General features: G+C 42.5%; 1 protein-coding gene across 1 annotated transcript; it reads right to left on the reverse strand.

The window, feature by feature from the left end:
* LOC131362423 (TBC1 domain family member 10B-like) lies at window positions 1-25,979 on the reverse strand. The gene is made up of 10 exons (XM_058404414.1): window positions 25,458-25,979; window positions 17,046-17,824; window positions 13,468-13,567; window positions 12,661-12,768; window positions 11,949-12,055; window positions 10,694-10,808; window positions 10,222-10,287; window positions 9,830-10,019; window positions 8,311-8,465; window positions 1-6,515 (listed from the first exon to the last, which is right to left on the reverse strand). The coding sequence occupies exons 2-10, from the start codon at window positions 17,813-17,815 to the stop codon at window positions 5,442-5,444; spliced, it is 2,685 nt and encodes an 894-aa protein (XP_058260397.1). The 5' UTR covers window positions 17,816-17,824; window positions 25,458-25,979; the 3' UTR covers window positions 1-5,441.
* Window positions 25,980-27,521: the final 1,542 nt, after the last annotated feature.

Consider the following 27,521-nt stretch of genomic DNA (forward strand, 5'->3'; position numbering starts at 1 on the left):
GGGAGACGGCTGGAGCAATGGAGAGAGAGAGAGAAGAGAAAGTCAATCCATGACAGTAGAGGAGTGGAGAGAGGCGACAGAAAGAAACCATTCCCTTCTTCTCTCCCTCTCTCCCCTCGTCTTTTTGCCATCCCTCACTTCCCTCATGCTTTGCTGTCACCAACTCCTCTGTAAGCAATAAAAAGGGAGAAACTGTGAATAAAGCAACCTTATGTTTTGTATGTCTGCGTCTGTCCATCCTGAGTGCAAATATATGAGAGAGAGAGAGAGACAGAGAGAGAGAGAGAGAGAGAGAGACAGACAGAGGGGAGAGAGAGAGACAGAAAATGAGAGAGAGGAGAGAGTGTGAGAGAGAGAGAGAGAGAGAGAGAGAGAGAGAGAGAGAGAATGAATAAAGAGAAAGGTTCGCAAATTTCTGAATTTGTGAAATTTTCACACGAGAGTCAATCATTTAATTTAAACGACCACAGCCAATCAAATCCTCTTACCACGTTAGTCCCGCCCCCTTCAGCAAACCAACAAATTTCCAGAATAAAGTAATGGAGTGTTTATCATGTTGTATTATGAGAATCTTGTGGAAAAATATTTCATTCAAAGTGCCACCAAATACTAAAGAAGCGAATGAGATCGTCTGACTGACAGGAAATCTGATTTCCTGATAAAAAGCTGAAATAAATCCACTTACACACCGTAATCCACTTAACCCCAGAACACAGAACCTGTGGAGTCTTTACAGAAAACAAACCGACCGTAAAAAGCAAAAACCCTGGACGCCATGAGGAATTTAATATATTACGGTTTATTATTCATCACAACTATTACCGTTATCGCCATGATTAATTAAATACACTGTGTACATTTTCCTCTTCTGTAGTTAAGGAATGACGAGCTAGGATTATTTTATTTTCAAGGTTCGCTGTAAAAAACAAAAACAACAACAACCGAAAAACAAAAAAATACAGACTTGAAATGATGGGATTAAAGAAAAATTCACTTAAAAAACAGTAAGATTAAAAAAAAAGATGGTTAAAATAAACACAGAAATCAAACCCAAAGCGACAGAACAAAGAAACACAGATTTCTGATCAGTGAAGTATTTTTTAAAAGTAGGTTTTAGGGTTTTTTTTGTGTTTTAAGTGTGAACGCTCGGGTGCTCAGGATGCAGGGTATTGTTATTATAGACTTTTATTTTTTTCCCAGTAGATGGGGCGGAGCTTTGGCCAGATCCGTCCTTCGTCCTGTTCAGAATGTAGTTTTGTTAAGTATATTTGTTCTCTAAAAGCTAGTTGATGTGAAAAGGGCTCTAAGATCCGGACCACCAGAGGTTAGAAACGTAACGGACGTAAGCGTCACTTGTGCGAAAAATCAAATCAGTAGTCAATCGTTCTTACTGTGGTCTGGTTTGTAAATACGATATATACCTGCTAAGCATTTATCGCAAAGACTAACACACGCATGCCTATTTCTGAACGGGAAAAACGCTTTGTCGCTAAACACACACACACTCCTCGTTTTTCCAACAGCTCGGGTTATTTACACGATCACGCTCCGGATGTAACGGCGTGGAGCCGTCCTCTCGGTGTGGCGGTGTTATAGAAGATGTCTCTAATGTCACTACAAAAGAATTTGACGTTCTGGTGGAGGTTTAGAGGTTCGACTAACAAACACATTGGTTTCTTTAAAAAAAAAAGGGGGGGGTGCTGGTTCTCATGCCGAATTATCCAACTTATAATTGTTTTTTTCAGCCCTGAAGCCAAAACACTGACAATTTCTTCAACTCTAATATTACTAATATTCCTAAAGCTAAAGATTTAAAACTGGATTTCTTTTGCATACAGTCACAAAATAATCACCAAACTCAGACAGTTCTGAGCAAAGTACCGTTTCTGAAGTTCAGTCTGTTCCTGTGCGCCCTCTAGTGGCCCAAGCAGACATTTTCCCTGTGCGCCCTCTAGTGGGCCAAGCAGACATCGTTCACTTTTAACCTACACGCGCTTCACAGAAGGTTTTAGGGTTTGCATAGACGCACCCTGTGTTCCGACGCGGTTCATAAAATGCCCCCACAGACCTTTGGAGATCGATGACATCATTTAGCATGTTCTTATTGCAGCTATCAGCCTAGTTTATCATTCTCTGTCTGTAGCAATGCCTTCTGGGTAAATTGGGGTCCTGAAATCGACACTTTCTTCTAAGAAAAATGTCCGAGCTGTCGTTACGACACACCAGAGAGAGAGGGTTAAAAACCGTATCGGAACACAGCCGCCAAAGCTGGTGCAGGTAAAGCTGGACTTAAGGAAAAAATAATTAAAAACATAGACATGGCACAACCTAGAGGTGAGAAGAAGTGGAACAGGAACACACAGCACCACTGAACAAAACCACGAAGGGGGGAAACACATGGCATCTTGCACATCAGCTCGACAGTTCACACATCGTCACATGAATGTTCTCCGAGAGTCCCGATGGTACAGTCCGCTTTGCAAAGTGCTGATCAGTTTTTGTTGCGTAATACTGCGGCGTGCCTCCAGGCGTGGAGGCGTGGGTTTAGGAACATCTTCACCCTGCTGTCTGAAATGATCCAGTGGTTCATCGAGACGACGCAAAAAAACAAAAACAAAAACACACCTCCCATAATATAGTTCTACAGCACACACTCCAGCCTACGACTCAAATAATAATAATAAGTTATGCTGACAAATAGGGGGTAACCTATAAAAAAGGGAATAGAAAAATCTGAATCAGTCAACCAGCCAAGATGCGCATGCTTCAAAGCTGACATAGATAACACGTAACGGAACACAAACTCCTCCTCCTTCGGTTTGTTTCAACACTACACATCATCATAAACACTGTGATTAAAAATAATATCTATAGAAATCTATAAGTAACTAATTTAAAACACTTAGTGCGTCATGTCCGGTCTCTATTTCTCTTTTATATTCGTTGGTCCAAATCTAATCTACAGGACTCTTGTGCAGTGCTACAGCTCGACCCTTTGGCTTCATTTGCAACTCGGATCTACAACAAATCTCACAACTGAAAACTTGTTCCCGGTAATCAGAGTCTAATCTCTTTCTCACCATCCTCATAAGTCACTTGCTGTGTCTGATCTGCACCTGAGAACACTGCATAGTCTGATTTCTCCTTTGGGCCCCGCCTCTGAAAACCTGTTTTTTGTATTGATATCACGCCTCCATTTTGAACTTCAACTCAACAACACTGTTGATTTTATTTCACTCATAAACTCGAGGAGGATTTCGCGTTAATCCGTTACTCGTTAGCTACGTTAGCCTAGCAGCGAGCGTTCTGGCTGATGTTTTGTAAATCTTTGTAAACCAGCCTTTGCAGACACTAAATACTGTAACGTTTGTGACTTTAGAACAGTCCCAAAATAAAAAAAAAAAATTAAAAAAAATAATCAAATAAGCTACTGCTTGGTTTTGTTCTCCAATATTTTGGGAAAGAAGAATATATGCCAAAAAAAAAAAAAAAAACCCCAAACAAAACAAAAAAACCCACACAGCAAGCAAAACAAAACTAAAGGATGACTTAAAACACGTCCTCGATTTCCTGTAAAAGCCGCTACACTTCCAGTCACGCAGGCCTCTGGATTCTTGCATAGAAATAATAACAGTAATACAATCTAAAACACGCTAAAGAACAGGAATAATACACAATATCATTGTTCATCTGGTTAAATTAACAAACTGTACATCAATGCAAATCGAGCCCCCGAGCTCGGGATGTTAATGCTACTGAACATCATTAGTCATTAACATCAGAAAGAACAACACAAATCAAATATTAGTGGTGCTTTCAGGACAAAAAAATAATAATAATAACAACAATAATAAAGAGGGTTCAGTGCAAACAGACTAATTCCTTCATCGACAAGCGAAATAAATAAGAGTCTAAGGTCAAAGTCCAAGCAGGTTTAACCAACATCGAGTCAAGTCCAGATATTTAGTTCTCCCCTATAGGTTAAGATATTGCAGTCGTGTGATGCAGTTATCTCAGCTCTTTCAGTTATACTCTGCCGTCTGACGGGGAATATGGAGATGAGCACGCTTCAGCAGAGGGGGAAATAAGATCAGGGTTAATTAGAGCCAGACGGACAGAGAAACATGGAGTGGAGAGAGAGAGAGTTAGAGAGAGACAGAGAGAAAGAGCGTTAGAGAGAGAAAGTTGGAGTGAGTTAGAGAGAGTGAGTTAGAGAGACAAGAAAGAGTGTGAGAAAGAGAGTTAGAGAGAGAGAGAGAGAGAGAAAAGAAGCAAAGGAGTGATAAAAACAAAAATGAGCAATAGGTTTTGAAAAATAAGTGTGAATGAAAGACTATGAGTAGATCAGTCTCAGGCTGAGTGATGTGACCATATAATATTGATATTGTGATAAATTATTTCACAACATATTCATTATTCATATAGTTTACATTCTTTTTTTAAATATATATAAATAACATTGAGTCTGGAAGCAAATTGTTTCCTGATAATAACTTAATTATGAATTAATATTTTCCTCTCTCGTGGATCTTAGGTAAGAGCTTTATCCTGGTCACGGTGGATCAGTGAACTCGTCCTGGGAACACTGGGTGTGAGACAGGAACACACCCAGGAACACCCCCATTCTGGGTTAATTTTGTGTATCAGCATGTTTTTAGGAGGTTGGAGGAAACCGGAAAGAACCCGGAAGGAATGCAGATGAGAAGAACATCTTGGTATCCTGGTACTGGAGCTGGGAAACAGCGCCATCATGTCGTTTTCCTCTTAATAAATTCAATAAAAGCATCACAAAAAGTGACATGACATGGTGAGCTGGAACTGGTCATATCGCTCAGCCTTAACCCCTTCTACAAAGCAAAGTGAGACAATCAGCTGGTTGAGAAACAGAAGTAAGAACTCTTAAGATATCAAGACAGCCATAGAGAAGGAGTGGGGCAGGAAATTCACGCTATTCTGACCCCAGTACCATTTCTAACAAACCTCAGAGTTTCAGTCTGGTCTGCTCTTCCAGCCCCTCTAGTGGACAAACTTTTTTTTCCTTTCTTTTCATTAGGAAAGACTCCTACAGGTCAAGTCAGAAACACTGGACAGCGACACTACACTACTACACAAACATGTAAACGCACGAGCACACGCTAACAGACGACGTTAATAAATACGAGCTCCTGGATTAATCTACAACGAGGACAGTCTCTCTCAGGGGTCGCTGCCTGATTCAGAGGGATGGGATGAAGGTTTTATGGTTGGATGACTTACTGAATAATGAACTATTGATCTATTTACAGACTGACTGTGTGTGTGTGTGTGGGTGAATATCTCTTCTAACGGGGTGACCGTAAATAAGAGAAGATTCAGAGCCATAAAACCTGATCCAGTTCTCTTTAAGACGAAAAAAAATCCCTTCCCCTTTTGTGCTCGATTCGTCCCTTTTGTTCAGAAAACTAGGCCACTTTTTTGGCCGCCGCAGCTCCGTTCTTCTCCTCCGCCTCGGCGCTTGCAGCTTTGTCCTTCTTTTTGCCCCCTTTTTCCTTCTTCTTCTCTTTCTCCTTCTTTACTTTCTCCTTCTCTGCCTTATCGCGTTCCTTCTTCTCTCGCGCCTTCTGCTTCTCCTCCTCCTTCTCTTTCTTCTTCTCGTCCTTGCTCTTCTTCTTCTTCTTGCCCTCGTCCTCGCAGAGAGGCAGGGGCATGTTGTTGGCCGTGGGAGATGGGATCGTGGGTGTAACTTGCTCAGAGACTACTCTAGGGGGCTGGAGTTGGTTTGGGACCGGAGGATGTGCAGATTCCTTGCTGGACTTTGGCGCTGATGCTGGTTCTGAGGTGGGTTGTGATACGGGTTCTGGTCCAGAGTTCGACTCCGGTGCAGGTGCAGGTACTGGTCCAGGTTTTTGTGCGGATGTTGTTTCAGGTTCTGGTTCAGATTTCGGCGCTGATGGTTTTTCTGGTTCCGATTTTGGTGCTGATGGATTTTCTGGTTCCGATTTTGGTGCTGATGGATTTTCTGGTTCCGATTTTGGTGTTGGTTCTGGGCCAGAATTTGCCACTGGAGATTTTGGTGATGTCGGGGGTTTTGTTGCTAAAGGACTAGGCTTGTGCCCTCCTGCACCTCCAGTGGGCGGGGCCGCTACAGAATCGGGTGGGTGTAGTGGCCCAGATGTTATCATTATAGGAGTCCCTCCTCCAAACACCTGTGTTTCTGGAACAAAAGGCCCGGAAAAAGAGCTTTTTTTACCGTGAGAGAATGGATTTTTGGATTTCCGGAAGCCAGGAAGAGAGAGGAGGCTGGAAGAGGAGCGCAGGGGGCCGGGTGGAGGAGCGGACATCGAGCTGCCCAGGAAGGACAGACTTCCCCCAGAGCTGATGGCGGCGGCACGGCGCTTTTGCTCGTGGATGTCTCGTGTGCCGTGAAGCCTCCGGCCCGGCTGGTGTGTCAGGGCACCACGAGACTCGCGCCACTTCTTCACCTGGACAGCACACTCCCTCTCAATCAAAGCCTCTGTGACAGGGAGAATAGTGACCTGTCAGAAGAACAGAAAGGAAGAAGATTATGTTATGGTGTCTGTGTAGAGATTATGCTGAGCTCCAACACACACACACACACACACACTTCTGTAAACAAACAGCATGTCTGTGGAGACCAAGTTTTTTTCATAAATCAACTGGTGCAAAGAAGAGGAAAAAGCCCCTGATCCAAGAAAAAGAGGCGGGGCTTAGAATGATTTATACAGGTATGCTCTTTAAAAATGTACTCAACAAATGCAGAAGGATGAATATATGGCCTATTAATTGTCTAAAAGCTTGTAAAGAAAAAATCATCCCATATTATGAGTCCTCTTCAGGACATTCAACAGAACAAGACCAGCCAGATGCAATTTTACTCGCCATTTCAGACATTATTGATACCAATTCGGTCAAGAATGCCCCCAGTATCCTGTCTGACAGCATGGTTTTGTGTTTGTGTGTCACTCTGCATGTACACTATATTGCCAAAAGTATTCGCTCACCCATCCAAATAATCAGAATCAGGTGTTCCAATCACTTCCATGGCCACAGGTGTATAAAATCAAGCACCTAGGCATGCAGACTGTTTTTACAAACATTTGTGAAAGAATGGGTCGCTCTCAGGAGCTCAGTGAATTCCAGCGTGGAACTGTGATAGGATGCCACCTGTGCAACAAATCCAGTCGTGAAATTTCCTCGCTCCTAAATATTCCACAGTCAACTGTGTATTATAAGTATTGTATTATAAGTATTATAAGTACTGTATTATAAGTATTATAAGTACTGTATTATAAGAACGTGGAAGTGTTTGGGAACGACAGCAACTCAGCCACGAAGTGGTAGGCCACGTAAACTGACGGAGCGGGGTCAGCGGATGCTGAGGCGCATAGTGCGAAGAGGTCGCCAACTTTCTGCAGAGTCAATCGCTACAGACCTCCAAACTTCATGTGGCCTTCAGATTAGCTCAAGAACAGTGCGCAGAGAGCTTCATGGAATGGGTTTCCATGGCCGAGCAGCTGCATCCAAGCCATACATCACCAAGTGCAATGCAAAGCGTCGGATGCAGTGGTGTAAAGCACGCCGCCACTGGACTCTAGAGCAGTGGAGACGCGTTCTCTGGAGTGACGAATCACGCTTCTCCATCTGGCAATCTGATGGACGAGTCTGGGTTTGGCGGTTGCCAGGAGAACGGTACTTGTCTGACTGCATTGTGCCAAGTGTAAAGTTTGGTGGAGGGGGGATTATGGTGTAGGGTTGTTTTTCAGGAGCTGGGCTTGGCCCCTTAGTTCCAGTGAAAGGAACTCTGAATGCTTCAGCATACCAAGACATTTTGGACAATTCCATGCTCCCAACTTTGTGGGAACAGTTCGGAGCTGGCCCCTTCCTCTTCCAACATGACTGTGCACCAGTGACCAAAGCAAGGTCCATAAAGACATGGATGACAGAGTCTGGTGTGGATGAACTTGACTGGCCTGACCTCAACCCGATAGAACACCTTTGGGATGAATTAGAGCGGAGACTGAGAGCCAGGCCTTCTTGTCCAACATCAGTGTGTGACCTCACAAATGTGCTTCTGGAAGAATGGTCAAAAATTCCCATAAACACACTCCTAAACCTTGTGGACAGCCTTCCCAGAAGAGTTGAAGCTGTTATAGCTGCAAAGGGTGGACCGACGTCATATTGAACCCTATGGATTAGGAATGGGATGTCACTTAAGTTCATATGCGAGTCAAGGCAGGTGAGCGAATACTTTTGGCAATATAGTGTATGTGTTTTCACTGTGTGCGTGTGTGTGTGCGCGTGTATATTGACCTCGTGAACCAGTATTTCCTCTCTGATGCTCTCCGGTGCAATGTTCCTCAGGCGCTCCATGGTCTCATACATTCCCTGCAGCTCCCGCAGTTTATCCACAGAACCCAGCATCTGCTTCAGTAATACCAGACCCACACGGAACACGATCTTCACCCCTGCGTACATACACACACACACTGATCAGGCATAATATTGTAAGCAGTGAGAGGTGAAGTGAATAAGACTGATGATCTCCTCATCATGGCACCTGTTAGTGGGTGGGATATATTAGGCAGCAAGTCAACATTTTGTCCTCAAAGTTGATGGACAAGTGTAAGGATTTGACGAAGGGCCAGATTGTGATGGCTAGACCACTGGATCAGAGCATCTCCAAAACTGCAGCTCTTGTGGGGTGTTCCCAGTCTGCAGTGGACACCATCTATTAAAAGTATCCTGTAAGTTCAGTAAGTATCCATGGAGGCCCCACCTCACAACTTACAGGACCTAAAGAATCTGCTGCCGACATCTTGGTGCTAGATACCACAGCACACCTTCAGGGATCTAGTGGAGTTCATGCCTCCATGAGTCAGGGTTGTTTTGGCAGCAAAAAGGGGACTAAAATATTAGGCATGTGGTCATAATTTTATGCCTGATAAATGTTCACTCACACACTTTTAATTTAAGTATTGACTTAAATTAGCATAAATGTCAATTATAGATACATATGGGAAAAATGGCTTCCTGGAGGATTGTGAGATCTTCTAAAGCACCGGTTTTTCAGTGCACCGTCAGAAATATGTCACTGTGCAGGAATACCTGTAACGACGGGCCGTTCTCACACAAGATCTTTCATAGCAATGCAGGACTGCGTGAAACAGGCTTTTTTCATGACAGTCTTATGCATTTGCACCACAAAGGTGAAGTAATGACAGTGATCCAGTTCTATGAATGTGAAACACTGGTTTTATATTTCAGTAACCAGAGCACTTTTCCCAACAATACAAAAGTAATAATAAGAAGAAACTACATGTGAATAAGCTTCCAAGCACAATAGACCCTTTTCTGTTAGTAAACATTGTGACGTTTTTTGTGGGCGGAGCTTAGGTGGAGGCAGAAAGATTTCCCTGACCGCTTAACAATCACTAGTTATCAAGTTTTTATCAAACTTTTAGTTTGTTTTTAAACAATGACTGACCAAAATCTGAATTTATCTGACTATGTTAGGTCACTCACTGTCCAGGACCGTGAATGTTATTTGACAAAATGAACTCTAACGGGCGGAAACAGATTGGCCGACCCGTACACGCTCACTCAGTGGATGGACGATGTGACAGGATGACCTCCGGGTTGAGTGACCAGACATCTACACCTATCTGATAGAAAAACCAAGCGCTTCTGGCGACTGAAGAAAGGGAGATGAACCAAACAGTTTTGCCTCCAGCTACCGCCGTGATGTCATCGTGAGGTCAGCACAAAAAGGGTCTATACCTTATTGTGGTTAAATTTAAGATGCATCAGATGTTTGATTTTTGTGTCTCACCTTCACAGAAGAACATGTCCCAGACTCGGAGGACGCAGGACCACGGTAGCGTGCGGGAAAAGATACACATGAACCACTCTGTCATGTACAGGATGGGGTCGATTTTAAACTTCTTCAGATGACGGTAGGCCATGGGACACACACGCCTCAGAAGAGAGAAGAAAATCTCCCCGTCAAGCTGGATAGCTTCCTGAAAGAGTTTTATAACAGTTTAACACTAACTCTACACATAAATGCCTAAATTGTATAGTGAGAGAATTTTGCCAAATTAGTGTTTGTGTGCAGACTAACACACATGTATTAGTTTATCACAGCCCATTTACACAGTTCTTGAATGAACTGAATAGATTGGGATTTCAATAATAGATTTATTATTGCTGAAAAATCCTCACCAGTCCAGCACTGTAGTAGCCAGGCAGATACCTCTCACAAATCTGCACCAGACACCAAAACGCTTGCTGTGGAAAGAAAAAAAAGAAAAAGATCTGATAAAACACCCTGAACATTTCAGGTAAGCATACTGTTAGTGTGAATGCTATTTACAGCGACTGGCTTCCTATCTGGGTTACTACATACAGAAGTGCTACATTTATACCCTAATAAACTGCTTAGATCATTCCTGAAGAATGTGGTGCCCAAAGGACACTTAATAAAGTAAGGAGCATCACTGATTAAGATCAGCACTGAACTGAGGCAACATTAAAAGGACAGAAATGTGACTGGAGCTGTAAGAGTGTATTACATAAAAACTTCTGCTACGTTAAAGAGACTTATACTAAAGTCTTTTTCTTATAAGATACAAAATTTGGCTTAGGAAAGAAAGATCTTAAGGAATAGTAAACACAAACAAACACACACACACACCTCTGCAGGCATGTGCATCAGCAGGACCGCAGCCACAGGAGCCTGAGCTTGACAGTAGCCTTCTTCTGGGCGATAGACAGTATAGGCCTTCAGTATACGGTACAGATCCTGCTGACTGAACACACACACACACAGGAGAGTGTGTGAACAATGTTTGTGCTATAATTATATTAGTAACAACCATCGAGAACATTTGTGGTAAGAGGGAACACCCAGTACTTCTCATTTTTGCCGAACCGAAGTTGAACCGAGCTGCAAAACAGAAAATTGTGTATGTGTATCTCTGTGTCTCAATCGGTCTCTCTCATCTGTCTGTGTATCCAACTGTTACTGTACTTTACTGTTATCTGTCTGTGTGTCTCTATTGCCATCTGCCTACATCTTTTATTCTCTGGCTGTCTGTCGCTCGCTGAAGCCAGCTGTCTCACTCTGCATGTCTCTCTGCCCTTCTTTGTGTTTGTCTCTGTGTCTGTCTATCTGTAACTCCAGTATCCAGGTGCCTTCATGTATGTCTCTGTATATATACACGAGTCTGTCTACTCTTTCCATGCATCAACGAGTCTGTCTCACTCTCTCAGTCTGTCTGTCTGTATAAGGCTATCCATGTCTTTGCACCCATGCATCTCTGTACCTGTCCTTCTTTCTCTGGATACAGCTCTATATCTCTCTTTCTCTCTCGCTCTCTCTGTATAAGGCTATCCAGGTCTCTGTACCTGTATGTCTTTTATTGGATCCAGCTATCTGTCTCTCTCTCTCGCTCTGTATAAGGCTAACCAAGTCTCTGTACCTGTATGTCTTTTACTGGATCCAGCTGTGTATCTGTCTCTCTCTCTTTCTCTGTATAAGGCTATCCAGGTCTCTGTACCGGTCTGTCTTTCTCTGGACACAGCTGTGTATCTGTCTATCTCTGTATAAGGCTATCCAGGTCTCTGTATCTGTCTGTCTTTCACTGGACCCAGCTGTGTATCTCTCTCTCTCTGTGTATAAGGCTATCCAGGTCTCTGTACCTGTATGTCTTTTATTGGATCCAGCTATCTGTCTCTCTCTCTCTCTCTGTATAAGGCTACCCAGGTCTCTGTATCTGTCTGTCTCTCTCTGGACCCAGCTGTCTGTGTATCTGTGAATCTCTCTCTATGTATATTTAACTGGAAACAAAAATGCAACTATTTTTAATCAGCAAACTTTCAGAGTTCATCTTAAGTTTTAAGTCTTGTATTTCTCTGAGCACACATATTAGAGACAGTAGATAATTTACCCGTGGCCTCCTCGAGCAGCAAACATCTCATGGAAAGGAAACTGCCTGTGTAAGTCCTTCTCGATGATATCCAGCCACTTCGGATCTCCCGGCTCTCTCTCCAGTTCCTACACAGAGGGGAAATGAGAAAAGTAAAAATGTCAGAGAGACAGATTTAACACACGTTGCTCCAGAGTTAAATTCTGTGTGCCTTTGCTACTGTCTGTATTTAACTTATGACACGTCACACGGAACACTTAGCCAACCTGTCCGCTTTGAAGCTCTCGATGCTCACCAGCCAAATTTATGGTGTCTTTTAAATGATCAGTAAGCTAAGCAAAGTACAAACTTCTTAAAATCCTGTGAGTGTGAAAAGAAACCTGGTGGATTCAACTCTCATCACAGTATACACTGCATGTGCACCTGTAAACTTGATTAGCGTAACATTAAACTTGAATGTGTAACATGATTGGTCCTGAGGAAAACATCATCACGGTACTGAAATAAAATAAACTGAAACGTTAACTGAAACCGTAGTGGTTAAAACCTATGAAGAAGTTTGAGGTCCGCGTGCTGTGGGATGTTCTGTAGGACACCATAACACCTAGAGCAGCATGTTGATCAGATTGCTGTGTATTACTGCGAAGTTAACTGGAAATCTATAAACAAGTTACATAAAAAATGTCCAAAAAAAAACAAAGAAAAACAAAAAGCAGCGATGTCCTGGCTGTACCTCAAACTTGCCGATGTTTGCCATCAGAAGCTCCTCACTGTTGGAGAGAAGCTGCCAGGCTCGAGCTCTCAGAGATGACGGGATTCCCTTCCTACAGCGCAGCTTCACCTACACACACACACACACACACACACACACACACACACATTAAGACATTAAAGGATATTCTGATATGACATTTTATAATCAAATCAGTGACATATTTTATGCTGTGAACATGTGTGTGTCTTATATTAAATATTCCATACACCGATCAGCTATAACATTATGACCACCTGCCTAATATTGTGTTGATCCCCCTTTTGCTGCCAAATCAGCCCTGACCCATGGAGGCATGGACTCCATTAGATCCCTGAAGGTGTGCTGTGGTATCTGGCAAGAACATGTTAGCAGCAGATCCTCCATGAGCCTCACCTTGCACCTTACAGGACTTACAGGGACACCTTTGATAGATACTGACCACTGCAGACCGGGAACACCCCACAAGAGCTGCAGCTTTGGAGATGCTCTGATCAGCTCTGGAGATGCAGTGGTCTAGCCATCACAATTTGGCCCTTCGTCAAACTCGCTCAAATCCTTATGCTTGTCCATTTTTCCTGCTTGTAACACATCAACTTTGAGGACAAAATGTAACCTAATATATCCCACCCACTAACAGGTGCCATGATGAGGAGATCATCAGTCTTATTCACTTCACCAGTCACTGCTCACAATGTTATGCCTGATCGGTGTATATAATAGCACAAACATTGTTACTCATTACGTCTTCTAAGTGAACGTTATTTGTGATTTTTCTGTGTAGCAGACCTTGGGGAAGCGTCGAGAGATCCACTTGTCCCAGTTTTTGAACATGTCCAACCACTTCATCTCTCGGTGCCGTGCCACCTCCACACTGATCTCCACAATACTGGGAGAAAGAAGGTTAAAAATAATAAAGATGTGGGATTCATCTCTAATCGTCATAAATAATAGTGTCATAATTTATCATTTCAAAGCTCCAAGCTTCAGTTAAATCAACATACAGATATATTCGATTGTTAAATCTATAACAGGTTGCTGTACAGGGAGGAAAATATACATCACTCCTCACAGTTAGCTGGCCACCTTGACACTAACAAAAGACAAAAATGGAGACATCCATGTTTGGTGTTCCTATTTAATCGCTTGAATGACCAAAGGATGAAAGTTTCACATTCACATATGCTGCTAGTCATGATCAGAGAGCAGAATTCTGTGAATATGAATGAGCTTGTTTTAAATACGGAATAATTCTAACATATGATACTGTTTGAGAAAGCGTGAGAGGACGTGATGATGTAAGATCCTGCATAAATGATCACATATGACCTCAAGCCCTGACCTCAACCCTGAGTGAATATATTTAGGATGAACTAGAACCCCAAACCTCCAAAATTGAGGAAGTTAGAGAGGAAGAGAGGAAGTTATTAAAGGGGGATCTGTGTGATAGTCAGGTGTCCAAAAACATTTGGCCATATAGTGTATATTAACCTTGAATTTAACCTGAGAGCCCGATGGAGGAAGTAATAAGTAAATATAAAAGGGAAGGAAGCTGGCTTAAAGGAGGAGACACACGTATGAGAGTCCATTAGAGGACATGACACAGCGTGGACAGTAAAACAAAGAGAGAGATGGTGAGCAGTGACTGAATCAGAGAACCACTCAGCACTGTATGAGTCACACCAGGGGGGAGAGAGAGAGAGAGAGAGAGAGAGAGAGAGAGAGAACAGAGAAAGCAGAGGGAGACTAGGGGAGGGTGGGATGATGGCGAGAAAGGTAGACAGAGAAAAGCACACACACAGACGGAAAGAGAGTGGATTTAGGAAAATATGAACATGAAGACCCAGAAGACAGATGGAAATAAGCCCGAGGCAGTCAGAGACAAAAACATAAACGCAAACAGTGTCAGTGAGGACAATGAGAGTGTCGATGAAAACATGAGAGAAACATCTCTCTCTCTACCTCTCCTCCCCTTGTCTTTCTTTTCTCTCCTCCCTTTCTCTCTCTCCTCTCCTTGTCCCTCTCTTTCTCTCCTCCCCTTCTCTCTCTCTCTCTCTCTCTCCCCTTGTCCCTCTGTCTCCTCCCCTTCTTTCTCTCCTACCCTTGTCTCTCTCTCTCTCCCACCCGTGTCTTTCTATCTCTCTACCAACGTTGTCTCTCACCCTCCTAACCTTGTCTACCCCCCACCCTTCTCTCTCTCTCTCCCTTTGCACATATACTGTATACTGTTAGAAAAAGAGGAAAGAAGAGAGATGAGATATAATTAGAGGGAAACATTTGATTCCTATTAAGTTTTGTCACAGTTGCTATAGCAACCTTAATGACTCTGCGATTGCCTAATGACACGTTGAGGTCATGAAATACATGTACTGCTTGCCCAGTTTTGTTTTATTAAAACACAGAAAAAAATAAGCTGGAGAAACACTGACTTGGGGGCAGAGGAACGAAGGGGGCGTCACGTCGTTATATCATTATAGTCAGTCAGCTGTTGCTGTTAGTCAGATAAAATGGATATAAAGTTGTATAAACTACAAGAGCATGTGCTCTGTGGTGAGCAGCACCAGAAATGCTTAGTGAAGTCACCCTGATAACCATCTCAATGATTCACTTTCTTAATTTAACCCCTGCTCATGTTAGACAGTGAAGTGAAGATGTTCGTGGTTTTGGCGAGTGTCAGAGAGAGAGATGTTTTGTGGCTCTGTTTCCGAGTCAGACAAAAGATTATTATGCTCTGTACAGAATACAAATTAGGCAAAAAGGAAACCCCTACAAGGTCACGGCTTTCTGTCGATCTTAAAGCTGCAGATTTCCGAGACTTTCGTCAACTGTCTCGAGCTTAAACCCAAAAGGCTTTCTATTTACTCTTTCACTGCTCAATACATCAGGTGTAACATAATAAAGTGACAGATTTAGCCAAAATGAACAATTTACAGATACACTATACCTTTAGTACTTTTATATACAATTAAAATACACTATATTGCCAAAACTTTTGGGACATCCCTCCAAACCATTAAATTCAGGTGTTGTTTTTCAGGGGTTGGGCTTAGTCCCTTGGTTCCAGTGAAAGGAACTCTTAATGCATCAGCATACCATGACATTTTAGAAAATGCTAAAGCATTAAGAGTTCCTCTCACTGGAACTAAGGGGTCAAGCCCATCCCCTGAAAAACAACACCTGAAATCAATGATTTGGCAATATAGTGTATGCCTATATGTATGATCATTTAAAAATACATCAAGACAAAGACTGAAATATGTTCAAAGACTCAAGTTTGTTCAGAAAGCTCTAAAAAATAATAATCTCAGCACCCTGAGTCAAAAATCTTATAATAATCATCATAACGGCTCCACTCTATAACTATACACCCACACCTGAGATAAAAAATAAAAAAAATAAATAAAAGCTTCTATACAATATAGAGTGAAGAGGATGTGGTTTAGGGGATACTCCCTGACTTTATGAATTATTAATGGACAATCAGCCAGATTTTGGCATTTGAGTGATTAATTATTAATGGTAAATTTACAGTCAGGTGCCGAGCAGACAGCGTGGAGTGGCTATTATTTACCCGGTAGCTCTAATCGCTGCTCTTTATGTACAGTAAGACTGTAAGTGAAATCTTTATAATAGATGGCTGAGTCATCAGAGGGTGTGTTTTATTGCTTGTGTAACTGTACTCCTCACAGACATAGACGACAGGTTTATATTAAAAGCACTTGTTTTAATACGTTATTGTTTCTATAGTAACGCCACATACACTGGGATTTGTACTGCTGTGGATGCTCTGCTTATTCAAGGACCAATAAACAAAGATAAACGTGAGAAAGAGAGAGAGAGAGACAGGGAGGGAGGGAGAGAGAGAGAGAGGGAGGGAGGAGAGAGAGAGAGGGATAGATAGATGCTGGTGAGGGAACGACTGATTAGAACTGCTATAATGACCATTAATGATAACAGGAACTAACTCTCCCCACACCATGAAAGATGAACCACACACCATTAAAATGTGGATGTGACATTCATTAATAAATTAAACATGGCAGCTGTTGCAGAATAACACACTCCAGACTGTGTGCACACACTGCCATGGTGGAGTATTCCAAATTTTTTAGTTTGCTTATCAGATAATCTCCTTTTTTTAAACTGTGTTGAAATGTTAGAGGGATAAAACACTTGTTTATTATAAATAAAGGTACTTTTCACTTTGTACAAAGTATTACCTTTTTAATATATTTTAATTATTATTATTAGAATGATAAATAATTATGATTTAATGTTTATGTTATTGTGATGTGAATTTGTAAATGAGAGTGTGTGTATAAATAAGTGTGTGTGAGAGACATCGTTAATATTCAGGCTCCACCCACTTGCCCTCGCTGTACTGCGCTCCTCCGAGGAAGCCGTATTTATCAGTGCGTCTCATAACCGGGCCGTTGAGCTCCGAGTCGGACCCGAGCGAGCTTCCGTCCTCACCGATGCCCGACAGAGACTCCAGCGTCCCCGACATCACGCTCGCCGACTCCAGGTAGCTCAGCGTGTCCAGGGCGGGGCCTGACTGAGCAGGGGGCGGCACTATGAACGGCACTGACGAATCGTGGACCATGACAGAAGGAAGATCGGATTTCAGATCTGATAACGGATCTGGGACGAAGGGGATGACAGCTGGAGGAGACCGAGGAGGTGTGTGTGATGAGGATGTGGAGTTTGAGGTCTGATTGAGTTGCATTGCCAAATTTTGTGTTGGAAAAGGCGGAGCTTCAGGATCTGGCATTCTTCCTGGTGGTTCTGGTGAGATGTCTGGCTGAGTTAGAGGTTTGGGCGTTGGGGGAAACTCCTCTTTCCCTCGGTCTGGAGGAGAGGTGCTTTCCGAAGCAGATGTAACAGGAGGAGGATTTTCAGTAAGTGCTGAAATCGCCTCTCCCGAGTTCGATAAACGGACAGAGGTCTCTTTACGTGGTGGTGTTGTTAATGCAGCAGCAGCCATGACAGCTCTGTCTCCATACAAAGCGGATTTTGGGACAGCAATGGGTTTAGGTGACTCTGCAGGAAGGGAGGGAGCGGAGGAAGGAGGAGGAGGAGCTACAGACTGATCCACCATCGCCGGAGGAGAAGGGCTGAGGGCTGAGACCTCGGCCATCGCTCCTCTCTGCAAGGAAAAACAGACAAAAATAACGAGACAATTAAGAAAAATTGTTTACACTGCAACATTTCATCTTCCTCTGATTATAGAACGATCCAATTAAATAATTAGAAAGACAGATAGATGTACAGATGGATAGGCAAATGGACAGACAGACAGGCTGGTACAAACGGACAGAGGTATAAACAGGCAGGTACAGACAGTCTGACAGACAGACAGAGAAACCGGCAGGTATGGACAGGCAAGGCAGTCAGACAGAGATATAAACAGGCAGGTACAGACAGACGGACGGACGGACAGACGGATGGACGGACGGACAGAGGTATAAAGAGGCAGGTACAGATAGACGGACAGACAGACTGACAGACAGACGGACAGATAAATGAGCAGACAGATAGACAGACAGACAGACAGACAGACGGGTATAAACAGGCAGGTACAGACAGATGGACAGATAAACTGTTAGAGATAGAAAAACAAGCAAAACCGACAAACACAGACACAACTCATATCAGTCGAGTGAGAAACAATAACTAGCTTACTACCTGCTAAATTGCTTCCCAGCTATTCAGCACGATGATTTACAGCCATTTCTAATTTGCATAATCATATGTCTTTGTATTATTATGCAAAGATGTTGAGTTGATCATTGGCAGTTAAATAATTCATGCAGAAAGATGAAGTGTAATAGTTAATAGTTCGAGTGACAGTAAAAATTTCCCGTGTCTTTCTTCTGTTCAACAGAAACCTTGAGAGCTGCCTGAGGACAGAAGTCGCATCATGCGATTGGTTTAGAGGATTACACCCGAGCCAATCATGGTGTTATTCATCAGGATGCCCACGTCGTGAATCAAACAGGAAATAACCTGGTGCTTATCGCTTCCTCACAACGGGTTAAGAAGAGACTGAAGGAGATTCTTTTGTCTCTCTTAGCATACTGTAGTCAATACAATTTTGGTAATTCTGTACACCAGTTACCCACAAAGTCACATGATCTCATGTGTGTGTCTGTGTGTGTGTGTGTGTGTGTGTGTGAGAGAGAGAGCAATAAAGAGACAGGTTGGTAACACACTTGCACCAATTGTTGAAACTGTGCAAAACAATCATGATAAACTGCTGTAGGTCTGTTATCTCTCACACACACACACAAACATGCATGTGAACTTTTTATTCGGAGTAGAGCCACATTTATGCACTTTGGATTACTTTTGTGCTTGTATTATATTAGTACAAATTATTATACGTTCCTTTTCACAACTTCCTTTTCAGTCTGTACTTTTTATTTATGTTTACTCTTGAACTTTACTCTCGGTGTCTTAAGTTCTACCTGATTTTTTGCAGACAAAACCCGTCTTCTGGTACAGAATGGTTGTCTCTGATTGGATGCTCCTCCTGTCAATCATTTTTATAGACATTATTTATAGATATGTGTATAGCTGCTCCACAGACCAGGGGGCGGAGTTTACTGAGCATGGGCATGTGTGTTTCTTCTTGAACAAGTTACAGGATGGATTTCTCAGAGAACAACGTCATGCTGCATCAAATGCGTCCAAGTAAACAAAATTGCGAGGTGTTTCTTACGACCCAAAGTTTTCTGCTTCACTGTATGATCTCCCGCTACTGACACACTTCCCGTTTTTATCATGAATAAAAGCAAATGATGACGGCTGGAGGAGGAAGTCTGACATCTGGAGAACTGACCTCACTATTCTACAGAACAAAAAAATTGATTTTTTTTTTCTTACGTAAGCGGCTTCCTCGTTACGTGACACATTAATGTGTGCTAAAATACTGGTAGTAAAATGATTTATTTCATGTGAATTAACTCAAAACTTCTTCTTTTACGTCTGAAAGCGTGAAGGAAGCGTCTGTTGATACTGGACACTCGCCCAGGTCGTTTCTGATTGCTGTGCCGATTGACTAATTTTCCGTCTTATTGGTGAGAGTTGCAACACTTGTGATCAAAAAACGTCTTAAACTGGTAGCTTAGTGGTTAAACCATTGGATCACTGATCAGAATGTTGTGAGTTCATTTCCCAGGTCCAACAAGCGTCAAACATCTCCGTGCCCTTGAGCAAGGCCATAAAGAGCCAAATTGTGATGGCTAGACGACTGGATCTCCAAAACTGCAGCTCTTGTGGGGTGTTCCCAGTCTGCAGTGATCAGTATCTATCAAAAGTGGTCCAAGGAAGGAACAGTGATGAACCAGCGACAGGGTCATGGACGGTCAAGGTTCATTTGGGGAGCGAAGGCTGGCCCGTGTGATCCGATCCAACAGACAAGCTACTGCTGTACAAATTGCTGAAGAAGTTAATGCTGGTTCTGATAGAAAGATGTCAGAATACACAGGGCTGGTTTGGCAGCAAAAGGGGGACCAACACAATATCAGGCAGGTGGTCATAATGTTGTGCCTGATCGGTGTACAAGCTGCAATTAAAATACTATACAAATTAATATTTATAGTCCCCCCCACCCCCAAAAGTAGATAAAAGATCATAGCTGCTGTAGGATCTGGTATTCACTTCCTGGATTTATATGCACTCTATATGAGCAAAAATATCTGGATCATATGTGGTTCTTCCTCGTACTGGAAGCACACACATTCTACACAATGTCTCCGTATGTTTCCCTTCAGAGGCTCAAACCTGTGCACAAAACAAAGCAGCTCCATGAACACATCTGAAGGTGAAGAATGAAGTGGAAGAACTGGAGTGTCCTGCACAGAGCCTCAACCCCACTGAGAAAAATTGGAACTGGAGCCAACATCCTAACATCAGAGTCTGATCTCACTAATGCTCTTGTAGCTGAATGATCACAAATTCCCACAGCCACACATTTCCCAAAATCTAATGGAAGCCTTCCCAGAACAGAAGAGTGGAGCTGATTATAAGAACAATGTGGGATGGTGTCAGAACAAACTGCAGTGTTCAGTTGGATGAGTAATGTTGCTGAGCCGTGGTGGTGGTTTGCACTGGTCAGCGGCACATCTCCATGAGAAACGACGGGCCAGCCCTGAGCGTACACTGATTAAAACCCATTACGGCTGTGTTTCTGTTTACGTTATGTCCAGTACCACTGCATCAGAGGAAAAAATTACGATTATATTTCTAGATGTTAAGACTGTGACATGCGTTTCAGTGGAAACGGACATTAACCAGTACGCTTACTCAATCAGTTTATAAAACGAGCTTGTAATATTACATCATCACCTGCTTTAGGTCAGTGAGATCGCTAATACCATGGCAAGGGAAAAAGCCTTTATTATCACCACACATGCATTACAGCACAGTGGAATTCTTTTCACACATCTTTTCACAGCTGAGGAAGTCGGGGTCAGAGCGCAGGGGCAGCTATGATACAACACCTGTGGAGCAGGAAGGGTTAAGGGGCTTGCTCAATTGCCCAAAAGTGGAGCTTGGTGGTGCCGGGGCTTGAACTCTGATCAACGACCTAGAGCCTTAACCACTTGAACCACTACACATTCCGTATTTCAGATCAAAATGTCAACTGAGTGGGCGTACGATAAAAATAAAAAGTTGTTTGCGAACAAATTCCCAGCGATACAGGTCGATGATATGTTATTTAACATTTTCAAAACATCTAACGATGCAAATGACTTGGTAATCTGGTAAAGGGTGATTTTTTTTTAACTTGTGAACGATTGTAAATTTTGCAATCTTCAAGATCAAATGCAAACTTTTAACTTTCATTCAATAAGTCTGTGTTTCATTAAAAATAAATAGCTCAAATATCTTAGAAAAGTATACTCAGATAGATAGACAGACAGAGAGATACACTTAGACAGATAGACAGACAGATGGATGCATACATACAGCCAGCCAGATTGACATACAGAGAGACAGACAGACAGACAGACAGCCAGCCAGCCAGATAGATAGATGCATACATACAGCTAGCTAGCTAGCTAGCTAGCTAGCTAGCTAGCTAGCTAGCTAGCTAGATAGATAGATAGATAGATAGATAGATAGATAGATAGATAGATAGATGCATATAGACAGCCAGATAAATAGATAGACAGACAGACAGACAAATAGATAGACAGACAGACAGGTAAATAGATACATGCATACAGACAGATAGATAGACTTTATTGATCCTATGAGAGAAATTCTTATGCTTTGATTTATTGTGATATAAGATAAAAATCTGTCAGATGTCAGTGTTGCTGATTTATTTTTTTGTCTGTATAATAAAGCCAACTCTAATGTCACTATTTACTCTTTAACCTTCTGCATGCTGGGTTCAGACCTCTGTTTAACAACCATGAGCATTGTTCTGCATGAAGGTGTCAAAAACCTCGCTGGCTGAGTGTGATTTTCTCACAAGGTGAACATCACACTTCGATCAAGACTTTGCACATTGCTTTGCGTTGTCGTGAAACCGATACCAGCTCGATCGTCTCGGTCCGTTTTGTGTTCAGAACACGAGCAGGTGAAATGTCAGCCCTGCGCCGTGGTGTGATCTTTTCTCTCAGTTCACTTTTCGAGGTTAGCCAGAATCTAAAATACTAGAACTAGAACCAGTGGTTTGGAGACGCGAGGAAGAAGGTAAGGAGAAAGAGAGAGATTTCACTTCAGCTATATAAACAGTATAAGGTGACAAAACCTACATTACAAACCACAGTAGGATCATTCTTAACCATATGATCTTTACTGGTCTGCTGATTAAACCACAGTGAGATTCATTTTCCATACCAGATTATTGAAAAATGCATATATATATTTTTTTTTCACAGGAGTTTTGCTGACATACACTATATTGCCAAAAGTTTTGGGACGTCTACCTTTACATGCACATGAATGTAATATGGAGTTGGTTCGCCCTTTTTCTGGGAAGGCTTTCCACAAGGTTTAGGATTGTGTTCATGGGAATTTTGACCATTCCACTAGAAGCGCATTTGTGAGGTCAGGCACTGATGTTGGATGAGAAGGTCTGGCTCGCAGTCTCAGCTCTAATTCATCCCAAAGGTGTTCTATTGGGTTGAGGTCAGGACTCTGTGCAGGCCAGTCAAGTTCCTCCACACCAAACTCACTCATCCATGTGTTTATGGACCTTGCTTTGTGCACTGGTGTGCAGTCATGTTGGAACAGGAAGGGGTCATCCCCAAACTGTTCCCACAAAGCATGAAAATGTCTTGGTGTTAAAGCATTAAGAGTTTCTTTCACTGGAACTAAGGGGCTGAGCCCAACCCCTGAATTACATGTTTTAGACGGGTGTCACAAAACCTTTGGCAATATAGTGTATGCTCCTCAAATCCAAAGCTAATCTCTAAATCTGTGAGTCTCCAGTAGCAGCGCTTCAGTCTACAGGACACATGAGCTTGAGTTCACGGTTTTTGTTGCTTCAACAAAAATGAGAACAGGAAGCGGCTTTAGAACATTAAACGTAACTAAAAATTGTTCTTGATGAGCGATCATTTGGACTCGATGGTAAAATCCTGTGGTATAAAACCACGTCTCAAACTTGGGTGGGAGGAAGTGAAAATGTTCTGGAGAAAATGTTGTCAGATATCTCCCATACACTGTGTGTTAATAATCAGACAGTCGTCCATACATGGCCCGCCTAGACGGCTTCGTCCAGGATGGAAAGCAGGGGTGTGTGCTGATCGACGCTAAAAACGTCATAAAGTGCCATAAAAAGTCCATGCGCTTTTAAAAGTTGTTTCCCGTTGAACAGCTGTCTCATGAACTTCCTCATGACAAATATAACTGTCTGAAAGCGGTGAAGAGGAAGTGCTTCGTGTGAGGTCTGAGGGTGCCTTTTTTTGTGGATTCTTTCTGTGGGCGTGTTTTTCAAAACACGCGTAAGACAGTTTTTCATAGGCTTTCGTGAAGTTTGCGTGAATTCATTACGGAATATTGACATGTATCATAAGCTCAATATTCATTGCACATTACATGTTACAAATATAACGTCATCAATGTGGCAACGAGATGTACGTGAGCCCGGTCAGGATTTTTATCGTGACGAGCGAGTCTGAAAATGGTTTTCGTCTTGCTGAAACAATGCGATGACGGAAGGCAGGATGAAGAATCGCAGAAAGGTTTTCGATCCGTTTTTAGATCTGTCTAAACCTCAGAGACAATGATTGTTCAACAACCACTGTTAAAAATGACATCATGCACTGACCAGGCGCAACATTATGACCACCTGCCTAATATTGAGTTGGTCCCCCTTCTCGCTGCCCAAACAGCCCTGACCTGTCCTGTGTATTCTGACCCCTTTCTATCAGAACCAGCATTAACTTCTTCAGCAGTTTGATCAACAGTAGCTCGTCTGTTGGATTGGATCACACGGGCCAGCCTTCACTCCCCACGTGCATCAATGAGCCTTGACCGCCCATGACCCTGTCACCGGTTCACCACTGTTCCTTCCTTGGACCACTTTTGATAGATACTGACCACTGCAGACCAGGAACACCCCACAAGAGCTGCAGTTTTGGAGATGCTCTGATCCAGTGGTCTAGCCATCACAATTCGTCCCTTCATCAAACTCACTCAAATCCTTACTCTTGTCCATGTTCCTGCTTCTAACATCAACTTTGAGGACAAAATGTTGACCTGCTGCCTAATATATCCCACCCACTAACAGGTGCCATGATGAGGAGATCATCAGTCTTATTCACTTCACCTGTCAGTGCTCATAATGTTATGTCTGATCAGTGTATATTCATTATAAACCTTTACTCCTCTACTGATACTGGACAAATTAAAGGACAAAACATCAGTTTAGGCAAAAGTCCAATGCTTCGCCTTGGCCTCTAAACATCAATCTGATATCCTTCCATCCTCTCAAACAGATAAAAAATCTGTCAGAAGAACAGTTTATTGCACAAGAAGTGAGAAGCCACTCACACTCAGAGAGAGATGCTGAGAGTCGGACAGCGAAAGCATCCTGACACAAAGTTTTTCTTCAGATTAATTGATTATCCGGGTCATTCGACCGGACAGGAACTTCATCGGGTTTGGTCTCGAGTGGTTTATTTTCTTCTGGGTCTGATTATGAACTCAGCAGGTGTGATGTGAAACAGTGATAAAGGAAGTTGAAGTGGAATATTGGGATGTAGGACTATTGATGTGAAGCCCACGTGATGCCACGTGATCTCAAAACATTTCAGTCCTTTGTATAACACGTTTATAAAGACTTTATAACAAAAAAAACATCTGAGGAAGTGATGCAGGACAGGGTTTGTGCATTAATCTGAGGACAAATTAATCAACAGCTTTCCGGGAGATTGTCTTTTGTCCTATCTAACTAATTACACCTAAAAAAACTTCTCAATATCTAAACAGTTATAACAGAGATAAATGTAGTGAAGTCTTTGCTCGTGCTAATTAGCTTAGCTCAAATCCATGACCGTTTCCTAGTGCTCATGCCCAGGACAGGATGCAACAACATTCCCTTTACGGTTTTATTTTTTAAATATACATTTATATACAGTAAAAACTAAATATACAAATCTATATTCTGAAACACGGGTCATCACAACAGTGAAAAGTTAAGCCTACTGTGTTGCCTGTTCCCCCCCCCTCCTGTGAGGTCCACTCCCTATACGATGCGTCAGGCCTCTGCGATAATCCTCGGTATTGCGTGAGAAGCATGAGCGCATTCGACTCACCCGCAGGCCGGCAGGATGCGCGACGTCCGCCCGGTGAAGATGTTATCCGCTTTTCCCCCCTCCACAGCTTCGTTTGCGGCGTCGCCTTTTTTGTCCTTTCCAGTTAGAATTTCTGACACGGCGGAAAAAAAGAAACCTTTACTGAAAGCGTTAAAATATAAAAAAAAATCCAAACTTCACTCCGTTGACCGGTCAGGATGTCAATTTCGTGTTAGCCTTTTAGCTTAGCCTAGCTTAGCTTATCTTTCGCAGGCGGCTAATGCTAATGCTGCATGGGTTCCGGCTAGCATCGGTGTAAATTCTCTAGTTCCACTTGCTTTAGACAATTAAAAAATAATAAAAAATAAATGAATGTCGCGTAGACGTCTCGGTTTCTATGCAAAGTAGACTCCGCCTTTATTTGTATTAATATTTCAAATTAATGTATATTTAATTAGTTCTCCTTTATAGAATGAATAAATCCGTTTTTTGGTGTTAGCTAGCCGTGTACAGCTTCAGCTGGTCCGACTCCTCCCGCGCGAGAGCACATTTCCTACAGAGAAAAATGAGTGACAGCGACGCAAACCCGCACGTGCAGAGCACTTCCGGCATGAGCCAAGCCGCCGGAGTCCAGGACTGCTAACAACAACATTATTTTCGAATAAAAGATGGAATAAACTTCGATTGTACTCTTTGAATAAACATATAAGTACGTGAAAATATACTGTTTTGATCTCAAAACAAAAATACTGTGGAACTATATGGGATTCTTTCATTTTTCCACGCATTTAAAATACGTTAATGGGCAAGAAACTATGAGGCAGGAATACTGTCAGGATGTGATGCTATACTATCATACACACACAAATACACACACACACACACACACACACACTTTCTCTTTCACATCATGAGGCACTTTAGAGCTTTCAAAACACCTCACAGACAGTAAACCATGCTCAGGGTCAATCTGTATTTATTCTGTACAGTTCAATATCCTGATAAGAGACAGCAAATATACTATACTGCCAAAGGGGTTGGACTCGGCCTCTTAGTTCCAGTGAAACTCTTAATGCTTCAGCTTCATACCAAGACATTTTGGACAATTTCATGCTTTGTGGGAACAGTTTGGGGATGACCCCTTCCTGTTCCAACATGACTGTACACCAGTGACCAAAGCAAGGTCCATAAAGACATGGATGAGTGAGTTTGGTGTAGAGGAACTTGACTGACCTGCACAGAGTCCTGACCTCAACCCCATAGAACACCTTTGGGATGAATAAGAGTGGAGACTGTGAGCCAGACCAAAACTGAGATGTCTGAGTTTACATGCACATGAATGTAATATGGAGTTGTCCCGCCCAACTCCATATCTGGGAAGGCTTTCCACAAGGTTTAGGACTGTGTTTATGGGAATTTTTTACCATTCGTTTAGAAGCGCATTTGTGAGGTCAGGCACTAATGCTGGACGAGAAGGTCTGGCTCACAGTCTCCGCTCTAATTCATCCCAAAGGTGTTCTATGGGGTTGACGTCAGGACTCTGTGCAGGCCAGTCAAGTTCCTTGCAGTCATGTTGGAACAGGAAGGGGTCATCTCCAAACTGTTCCCACAAAGCATGAAATTGTCCAAAATGTCTTGGTATGAAGCTGAAGCATCAAGAGTTCCTTTCACTGGAACTAAGGGGCCGAGCCCAACCCCTGAATTCAATTATTTGTAGGGGTGTCCCAAAACTTTTGGCAATATAGTGTATGAAATGGTATTGGTGAAGGTTTTCAAAAAATGTTCATTTTTTACATTTTGAACAAAAAGAAATCATTAAGAAGACTGTGATTGTTGTGAAAAAATTGACCTTGTTTTGAAAGCATGAATTAAAGCTACGTGATATCCTTATGAATGTCAGCGTCATATTCAGACCCCCCTTTTTTTTACCGGAAACTTCTATATGTCATCATATACTGAAGATCTACATAGACTACTGAGGCTCTTGTACAATATGTGACTTTCTAGTTTAGGACATTGTAAATAGTCCTGTGTGTTGTGTCATGTGACGGGAAACACAGCTATAGTGTCAGTACTGAAGTTTAA

The sequence above is a fragment of the Hemibagrus wyckioides genome, linkage group LG02, assembly GCF_019097595.1.
Source record: "Hemibagrus wyckioides isolate EC202008001 linkage group LG02, SWU_Hwy_1.0, whole genome shotgun sequence".
Classification (NCBI taxonomy): Eukaryota; Metazoa; Chordata; class Actinopteri; order Siluriformes; family Bagridae; genus Hemibagrus; species Hemibagrus wyckioides.

Bases quoted from the DNA above. Each gene is read 5' to 3' on its own strand.
- LOC131362423 (XM_058404414.1), bottom strand. From the start codon at position 17,815: ATGGCCGAGGTCTCAGCCCTCAGCCCTTCTCCTCCGGCGATGGTGGAT. The intron at 12,769-13,467 runs GTCTGCTACACA...GTGTGTGTGTAG, and splicing joins TCTCTCGACGCTTCCCCAAG to GTGAAGCTGCGCTGTAGGAA. The intron at 12,056-12,660 runs GTACAGCCAGGA...CCCTCTGTGTAG, and splicing joins CAAACATCGGCAAGTTTGAG to GAACTGGAGAGAGAGCCGGG.